Source organism: Etheostoma spectabile, chromosome 14 (genome assembly GCF_008692095.1).
Source record: "Etheostoma spectabile isolate EspeVRDwgs_2016 chromosome 14, UIUC_Espe_1.0, whole genome shotgun sequence".
Taxonomy (NCBI): domain Eukaryota; kingdom Metazoa; phylum Chordata; class Actinopteri; order Perciformes; family Percidae; genus Etheostoma; species Etheostoma spectabile.
Genome location: NC_045746.1, coordinates 12614636 through 12624556, shown reverse-complemented (window position 1 = coordinate 12624556; position 9921 = coordinate 12614636). Strand labels below are relative to the sequence as shown.

At 41.8% G+C, this 9921-nt stretch overlaps 1 protein-coding gene and 1 long non-coding RNA gene across 2 annotated transcripts; one reads left to right on the top strand and one right to left on the bottom strand.

Moving 5' to 3' along the window:
* Position 1: 1 nt before the first annotated feature.
* On the top strand, positions 2–6225 carry LOC116702005 (sodium-dependent neutral amino acid transporter B(0)AT3; the record flags this gene model as incomplete). The annotated part of the gene is made up of 12 exons (XM_032536065.1): positions 2–62; positions 844–984; positions 1086–1223; positions 1809–1990; positions 2133–2243; positions 2331–2443; positions 3314–3442; positions 3536–3692; positions 3902–4106; positions 4199–4358; positions 4987–5149; positions 6007–6225. Coding segments are annotated over 12 exons (1779 nt in total), but the record flags the coding sequence as incomplete, so codon positions are not given.
* Positions 6226–6851: 626 nt separating this feature from the next.
* Positions 6852–8299, bottom strand: LOC116701448 (uncharacterized). The gene is made up of 3 exons (XR_004334917.1): positions 8062–8299; positions 7238–7519; positions 6852–7088 (listed from the first exon to the last, which is right to left on the bottom strand). It is a non-coding gene; the product is annotated as an uncharacterized LOC116701448 (long non-coding RNA).
* Positions 8300–9921: the final 1622 nt, after the last annotated feature.

The following is a 9921-nucleotide window of genomic DNA, read 5'->3' as shown; positions in this document are numbered from 1 at the left end:
CTTTGCAGTGGGACTTGGAAACGTCTGGCGATTTCCTTATCTGTGCCAAATCTATGGAGGAGGTGAGACGCTATTATATGATGCCATTATCATATTCAGGGAAGATGGTCACTTTGGGGTGGACTTTGGGCTTTTTCACTTTGTAAACCTATAACATGCAAAAAAAGATATATATCACAATAAAGGAACGATTAAACACCAAAAAGCATAATATACTTTAACTTTTTGATCACCAGACAACACGACTTGTTGATTTTTGAAGTTACCAGCCAGTCAGACTTTAGCCACGTTCCTTGTTTTCTTAACTAACTTTACTTAAATTCAGTTCCTCTGGTTTGTTTGTTGCTGTTCCTTTCTGTCCGTTCGTAATCTATACCACGAATGCTAGGCAAGTGCCAACGGTTGCACGACACGTCACAACGTAGCGTTAATGGGAAATGTAGGATTGGTACTACAAGCAGAGTTGCCAGATAAAAAGTAGGTTTCCAAGCCAAACACACACAAAACTGCCCTAATTTCTTGGCGGAAAACAGACCAATCTGGAATCATTTCCAAATGTCTAGACCTACTCTATCTGTAAAGCGTCTTGAGATAACTCTTGTTATGAATTGATACTATAAATAAAATTGAATTGAATTGAATTTCTGCAGCCTGACGGTTCAAAATGACACAGTGTTGTTTGCTTCTTACATCCCCAGCCAAATTGTTACTGTAGCTTTAAGTTAATTTTTAACCACATTTGGCGCTGATCATTTTACATATACAAGTATGTTGAGGAAGTCTGACAACTGATACAAATCTTGCATATTAACTGTGAGGTAAATGTTTACTTCATGTCTTCAGGTGCATTCCTCATCCCCTACCTGATAGCGCTGGTGTTTGAGGGCCTCCCCCTGCTCTACCTGGAGCTGGCTATAGGACAGAGGCTCCGCATGGGCAGCATCGGTGTCTGGAACTCCATCTCACCACTACTGGGTGGAGTCGGTGGGTGGCCTAGAATTATTAGTAACATTTATTAGGGTATTTATTTGTCAGATTAACACTTATTTGTGGTACTTAAAATGCCCTTTATTTCCTGTGTGTAGGAATTGCCTCCATGATAGTGTCATTCCTGGTAGACATTTTCTACAACACCATCCTGGCCTGGGTGCTGTGGTATTTATTTCACTCGTTCCAAGACCCCCTGCCTTGGAGCCAGTGTCCACTCAATGATAACCTCACAGGTATCAAGAAACTCTACCAATCATTCTAGCTGCTCTTGATATATTTGTCACACACTGCGCTTGCCACTGCCACACTGACAGAAGTATTGTCTATACCATGTACAATTAAACTGTATCAATTAGTTTGAGAAACTAGCATAATTATAATAACTTTACAAGATGCAAAAGGACTCTTAACATTCAGGCTTTACGTGGCAATCCAGGTCAGACTTTATTTTTTAGATTGGATTTTTATTGTTTTATGACACAAAGGGGTTCTGCACCAAATGCATAAATAGCATGCTTTTGCTCAGTGAAAGATGGATGAAGGAGTCACAGACAAAAAACTAAAATCATAATAGTCTCATTTGTTTTCCGTAAGCATAATAAATGCTATACATTTTACACATTTTAAATACAACTATGCGGGAACACATCTCTTGATGGAAAACGGAAGAAATGTTTACTCTATACATACAGAAAATGAACTCCGTTACAAAAGCTGATGCATGATTAATCCAAAAAAAACGTAATAATGTTCAGATTAAGTCCTAGAAAAAGAATGTCATAGATGTCATTTTCTCGCTTGTGTCTGCATCTAAATAGGCTATAATGTGGAGTGTGAGAAGAGCACTCCAGTGAACTACTTTTGGTACCGTGAGACTCTGAACATAACACCTGACATAGAGACCAGCGGCTCCCTGCAGTGGTGGCTGGTCATCTGTCTGGCCAGTGCTTGGTGTGTGGTCTACATCTGCTGCATCAAAGGCATCAAGTCCGTAGGAAAGGTCTGTTTATCTAGTGAAAAATATTCTTCAAAATCAACCACTGTACCACACATACATGACATTACTGCTGACAGAAAGAGATAAAATCGTGTGAATAATGAATTTTATGAATAATGCTATATCATACGTTTGCATGTTTCAGGCTGTGTATGTGACAGCCACATTCCCTTACCTGGTGCTGACTATTTTCCTGATCCGTGCCCTCACTTTGCCTGGAGCAACTGATGGACTGGTGTACCTCTTCACTCCTAATGTGAGTTTGGTCACTTGTTGCCCATACAGGTTTATGTAAGATTGTATGCCAGACACAATGACCTGATGTGCTGCGTGCACGCTGCAGTGGGAGATACTGAAGAACCCTCAGGTGTGGCTGGATGCTTCCACCCAGATCTTCTTCTCTCTCTCTGTGGCCTTTGGAGGTCTCATAGCTTTCTCCAGCTACAACGAAAAGAGGTAAGCACTAAAACAAACGCAGGTACAAAGGTACAAAGCGCAGCAAGCACAACTTTCATTGCTAGTTTCAGACCGACCATGAGGTGTGGTCAGGTCAGGTGCATTGTTGGCACATTGTTATCTTGCGGCAGCAGAAAGTGATTACGCTATTGACCAATAAAAACTTGGCCTAAAGTCAAGGGTGCAGTATTTTCCTGCTATTTATTGTATTTATTAGAGTGGCTGCATTATTCAGATAGTAGAATGCACCTGTATACAGTAGGAGGGTTTTGCAATGGGTACACTCTACTTGTAACACACAAGAATGCGGACCAGCGCTCCTCCTTAGTGAAATAGGTTATCGTTGCATTTGCGCTTTCACGTCACATAGATCAGATACATTTCCTCAGCAGAAAACCACTCGCATCTTCAATTTGCTGAATCCACCATTTAAATAGCAATGCACACTTGGCTTTTAAAGGATATGGGGGGTTGCCACTCTGATTGTTTTAATTCATGTTACACCCAAAACACACCTATGATTAAGAGACTAAAATAAACCCCTTTGTGCCTTACTTTGCACCCAGATTACGTGCCATTTAGATAGATAGATAGATAGATAGATAGATAGATAGATAGATAGATAGATAGATAGATAGATAGATAGATAGATAGATAGATAGATACATAGATAGAAACATAGATAGATATTTACTGATCCCAAAAAAGGGACATTATGGAACTAACTAGAACTAGAAAAACTTTAGTTGGGAAAGCCCTAAATGCACTTGCCCATTACACTTTAGAACATTTGCTATAGACCACAGGGCCCCTTAACACCCTCAATAAAATTGAAATGTCTTTTTTCTGTTTTTCTGTTTTCTGTCCTAGAAACAACTGTGAGAGGGATGCTGTTCTAGTAGGAGTAATAAATAGTGCCACATCTCTCTACGCCTCCATTCCCATCTTTGCCATTCTGGGATTTAAAGCCACCACTGCTTACAACTCCTGTGTTGAGGGGTATATACACACACACACATACTTTATGTAATTCTAAAGCTTCTATTGGCTTTCTTTTTGATACTAATGAGGCCAATTGAATCTCATCTGCAGAAACATCTTGGCTCTTACCAATTACTTTGAGTTTTCAGACCAGAACATAACTGTAGAGAACTATGATCACTGGCTCGAGTATTTAAATGGAACATCTCCAGGTGAGGTGGCCAGTCTGGACCTGACGCACTGTGACCTGCAAACGTTCCTTGACCAGGTATTTTAACTTTGAAAACACATCTAATCTTGTACATTGCATTCTTTTTGTCTGAGTCTCATTTTTCTAGTTTCCCTCTGACCTTAAATCCTGGTTGTTATCTGCACTCGCCTCCCCTTTCCTTTTCTGGAGTACAGTATATTGAGTACCGTTCAAATATGTACAGTCAGTTCATGCTTCCTCATTATTTTCTTGCCTCTCTCCCTAAGAGCGCTTCAGGTACTGGCCTGGCTTTTATTGTGTTCACCGAAGCAGTGATAGAGATGCCAGGCTCGCAGATATGGGCAATACTGTTCTTCGTCATGCTCTTCAGCTTGGGTCTCTCCTCCATGTTTGGCAACATAGAGGGAGTCCTCACGCCCATCAACGACCTCAAACTAGTGCCTAAGTGGATGCCAAAAGAACTCATAACAGGTGCCTGCAAATCAGCTTGTTCTAAAAAGTTATAAAGGATACATGTTTTCCCCTTTGAACTCCCCTTTGAGCTTTTTTTCTCACTTCCTTAGCACTCATCTGCTTGGTAGCCTTCTTGGCGGCTCTCATCTTCACCCTGGGTTCAGGGAACTACTGGGTGGAGGTCTTCAACAGCTACGTGGGCTCTGTACCTCTGCTGATCATTGCATTATTTGAGATTACTGGAGTCATTTATGTCCATGGAATGAAAAAGTAACTTGTTAACCTCTTCATTAGTATTCTGTATGGTCCAATGAGCTTAAAGGTCCCAAGGCATGAAAACTTCACTTTATGAGGTTTTTTAACATTAATATGAGTTCCCTCAGCCTGCCTATGGTCACCCCAGTGGCTAGAAATGGCGATAGGTGTAAACTGAGACCTGGGTCTCCTGCTCTGCCTTTAAGAAAATGAAAGCTTAGATGGGCTGATCTAGAATCTTGACCCTTACGGTTACCAAGGTTACCTCCGCTTTCTCTGCTTTGCATACCCAGAGAATTTTGTCCGCCCATGAGAAAGAGAGAGACATCATGGCTTTCAAACAAGCAAAGTGGCAGTTAGTCATGGCCACACCCCCAGCCTCCACCTTACCCCCCCTCTCTCCTCCTCAAAAGCTACAGACTCAAAAATGGCACGTCCTAAGGCAAGCTCCTCGTAGAACTGGCTCTAGTGGCTGTAATTCTGCACCAAAGCTAAATTTTGTGAAATAAACTTCAGATATGGTATTAGGGGACCACTAAGGCCTATATAAAAGCATCCAAAGAGCACCATGTCTTGGGACCTTTAAAATTATTTAGATCCCAACGTGTTAAACATTTTCTCTTGTTCCTGTAACTTCTGACAGTTTCAGTGAAGACATCTATGTCATGACTGGGAACAGGCCTAACATCTTCTGGAAGGCATGCTGGATGGTGATCAGTCCTTTAATGCTCCTGGTGGTGTTGATTGCCTATGTGGTCATCCAGGCACAGACACACCCATCTTATCCCACATGGAACCCAGCCTATGTAAGCAAAGAGAGGGTACTGACATGGAGATGTCAAGATTTCAGTAGAACTGAGTCCAAAGTGACTTTAAAGTTAAACTACCCATAGTAAGGGTACATTTCCAGGATAACTGCCTGGACATCTCATGTACTGGATGTCCATATGCTCCTGCTCTCTGTGTTGCCATTCTCAAAATCCCTTGCTTTGGTAGACAACAACAAACTTCGAGCTAGCAAGCTACACGATGACAATGCCACGTTTTGATGAAAATTTGGATAATGTAACAAGGCAGGCTTGCTTTGTTCTTTTGGTGATTGATTTTTGAAGAATAAGTTTAGACCATTTACTATCTAATTAGGTGTGCTTTAGGACCAGTTGGTGGGGATTACTATGGACACATGGTGATACACTAGTAAGAGCAAATACAGTTTAACCATTTATCCAGCTAATTTATAGACATGATGGTACTGTATTGGGTGAACGGTTAACTTAGTTTTCTTTTGTGGGGTGCAAAACCACAAAAAAACAAGTTCCTTCTTGAGACCATTTTGCAGAGCCAATGTCACTTTGTCCAAAGCTTAGCTCCGTCTAGAACAAATGTGATTGGTTTAAAAAAAAATTAAACACTAAACCAGTGTTTTTTCTTCTACCCCAGAATGTATCTGTGGTAGAGTCAAACCTTACTCCACAGCCCTGTGGAGATAGGTCTGGCAATGCAGGACTAAGCTAAGCTAAACTTATCTAATCGCATGCTGGCTGTGGCTTCATATTTAGCACACAGATACCTTATGAGAGTGTTCTCCATTTTGAAGGGGGAATAAAGACAATTAGCAAATTTCAATTATTTATATATTATACTGCTTTGTCTTTTTCTTCAGGAACTATTCCCCCAAACTGAAGTGAAGCCCTATCCAGACTGGGTGTTTGCCATAATCCTCCTCCTCTGTGTACTACCTGTGATCTCCATCCCTCTGGTGGCTCTCTACAAACTGATCTGCTGTAGACTCAAGAAGTCCTCTGTTCGCACCAACCTAAATTCCTACTTCAACAACGGCTTTGAGGTTGAAACACAGGAACAGAAGAACCAGAGAGCTTAAGAAAATGTTGCAACTGAAGTAACTGAACCGAAAAGGACGTCCTGATCTTTGCCAGTGCTTCTATGAAATTTCATCCTAATTCACCAGACAGCTGACTTATTACTAGTGCGTGGAAGTACGGAAGGGAGGGAGAAGGGAGCTAGCTGCGTTCTATTTGAAAATACTTTGAATGTCAACAAGAAGTGCCATGACCCAACACTGCTTATGGCGGTTTTACACTGCGTGGTATCTACTCAACTTGCCTCGAATCTACTTGCTTTTTTTGGTTTTCCATTACGAGAAAAAGTCCTTGGGACCTGCTACCAGGTACTTTTTTAGTACTACCTCAGTCGAGGTTCCAAGCGAGCTGAGGCGATACCAAAAGGTGACGTGGAAACCTGCAGACTGCTGGTTGGTCGGATCACTGCGTTTATAGCAAACAAGAGTGCGGAGTGTGTGTCCAGAACAAACGGGACATTTAAAAAAAAAATCTAGGCAGACACCGACAGATTATCTACTCTCTGCACTATTCTCACTTTTCAAATGTTCAATATTAAGGGCTATTAGGGGCTTTATGTCGTTTCCAATATTGCACACTGTTACCTAAAAAAAACAAGACAATATATCAAAGAAAAGTTTTTATTTACCTTTTCAAGTAGCGCATCAAACCCTTGCGTACATCCCGGTCTTCATCCTCTGCAACCTGTGACAGTGTCCCCCCCTGGGACTCTGCTGTCCCAGATGCATCCCAGTTGTTGTCACAAGCCTCTTCATGACTCTCATAAAGATTATGCAAAGTCCAGCAGGTCAGAACCAGAGATCTCACCAGTCGGACATCGCCCACCAGACGGTCTGCGGCGGCGATTTTGCAAAGCGTGAATGCTCTGAAACACAAAAGGTACACAGCAGACGTATTTTGGTGTGTAATCATGGTTGCTAAAGTTCATCTACTTCATATAGCGTGTAGTAAATACTGACCGGGGCCCCTAACACATGCAAATGTTAGCTGACGTTACCAGGAAACTTAACTTACCCTTTTGTGTCGGCGAACAATAGTCATGTCAACGTCTGAACTCCGTCGGAATTCCCAAACTCCTGTTTTTTTAGCGGTGATTTTTGTTGCTTCCTTCAGCTTCTTTTGAAACAAAACATTTCTTCTGGCTGTGGCAACTGTCCGACGTGCTGTTGGGAGTCGCGTTGAAAATTACATCGTCACGCGTAGCTATGGTGACCAGCCACGCTGAGGCGTTACTCAATTTGCAATGGACAACGGACGCAGAATGCGCCGAGTTGAGTAGAGGCGAGTCAAGTCGAGCTGTTACCAGGAGTGGAAAAACGCTGTTAGAGCACCTTTAAATGTCCCAATGAATCCTTTAATGAGATCTTAAGCTTTCTACTGTTTATGAAAAACTATTTGATTTATGTGAGCCTTCCAAAAGATTGTAAGTGTAATGTAAAAAAATAAAAATAAATTAAAGTCATCATTTGACTTATTCATGTCTGATAATATTTCTGTGAACTTATTTACATACAAATGATCTTACATGTCACAAAAGAAGTAGCATGTCTTCTGTGTGGAAAACTAGCACAAAGTCCAGACAAATAGCGGTGGGATGAGGCGGGGTCCACTACAGTAGGTGGATGAATTTCAGTTATCCATCCTTATTGATATGTTGGTTGATGTGCTTATGACTGTAGTTTATCATTTTAGTGTTTTATATGGGATGGCAAAGGACTATTTTTCTCTCTAAGGAGTCTTTCCCAACACTGTAATGGAGACATGGCACACACTGAAGATCAAATCCAAATCACTGATCTTATTTTCACCCTGAGGATTAGAAAAACAAAAATACTTACTGTTGAGCTGATGAGGGTTTCATGGTTGTGATGAGTGAGGAGCTGTAATTGGGGCTGGCTGGTAGTCTATTACAGTCTACATCTGGATGGCCAAAAAGTCCTCTGGGGTCTTGTCAAACCCTGGCAAGCCCCAGATCCCACAGACGCCGCTCTAGACTGCACTTCCCTGTAAAGAGGATGACAGCAGAGCACAAAAGGTGCTTTATAATTTTATTTATTTTCTGTAAAATTCATCCACCTGAACTATTTCCTGCACTTGTAAAATCTAATAAAAGGTGGCAATAAACTGTGTGGCGTCTCCGGCTGAATAATGGTCGGGCTCTTTATTAACTGATGATTCAGGAATCTTTATTTTCCCTTTGCAACATTCCTTATTACAGCTTGAATATCTTGAATCACAGTAAGAGCTGAGAAAAACATGGAAAAACACAACACCTTCATTTTACATACAATTTGCTGTAGTATCTCTCAAGTGGCGGGCTAATGGCAATATGCTACTGTTAGTTTAACTTGCAAACTTGTATTCTCTGATCTCAGCAAAACTACAAAACGGTACACAATAGTAACTCAGAATAAAAATGAAGTGTAAAACTAACATACCTTGTGCCTCTAACAGCCAGGTGCTAAACAATATTACTGAATGCCTTCGTTAGACCGCTTTTTCTTTTTCTGGTTTTCGGAACTTTCATAATAAAAGCATTTGGATAAACTTGTCTTTGTAAGTCCTTAATGATAATGCACTGTGCGTCTTCTCTCTCCTTCACAGAACTATGACCTGTTGACTTGCCGGTTGACACGGCGGAGGAGACGTGCCACTGCTTGCGTGGCCTTGTACCATGAAGAAAACCTTGACACGCGATCTGAGAGACTTACTTGTTCCCTAGTCTGTACATTCAGTGTCTGAAACCCTTTGACTTCAGGGTTGCCGATCTGGATTTCTACGACAGTGTACGCAGCTGAGGGAAGTTCTTTCTCCCATAGAAACTGAGGTCCTGTAAACCAATTTGATGTGAGAAGTTTACTTGCACTTTAGCCTCTTGAGGCGAGATCATCAGGATTTTTATCAGTTGGGACGTATCTCCATTGCTCTGGAGTTGTGCTGAGACGTACCTTTTGTATTCTGTTTGACACAAATGTGTGGAAACGCTGTGCCTTGTTATTGATGTACCCCAAGACCACTTTGGAGTCAGTCCAGAAGTACTCGTCAATGTCTGTGAGACCAAGCTCCTCCTTCAGAGTGTTGCTCACTACAACTGAAACAACAGCAGCTGTCACTTCTAATCTGGGAATAGTTGTGACTTTGATGGGAGCTACTCTGGACATTGCCATAAGCAGAGTGCAGTGAACATTTCCATTTTCACTTAAATGTCTCAAATAGGAACATTGGCCATATCGTGTGTGCTTGCATCAGAGAAGTGGTGAAGCTCCTTCTCAAGACGGTCAAAGTCAGTGGCACATACACGAGGTATGTTGATTTTCTCCAAATTTGCAAGATCGCTCTTCCAGCTCTCCACGCTGGATGTAGATCACCACGGAGGGGTTCATCCCACTTTACTATGCTTGCACTTCTTGCAAAATCCTTTTACCGATTAGCAGGAAGGTAGCAATGAGGCCCAGCGGGTCATAAACAGAGGCCACCATGGATAGTATGCCTCAGGGATATACAAAATCTAAAGGTGTCAGATTCAATGTGCCAATGGATCCCTAAGGCTCTTTCCAATGTGGAATCGTTGAAGGCAAGGTCGAGAGCCTTTACCTCGATTGCACACTCAGATGGAGGTAGTCTCTCTAACACCGTTTTGTGTTACACACAAACTTGTGCAGTCTTAGACCACCTGTAGCACAGAGTTTCTGAGCCTC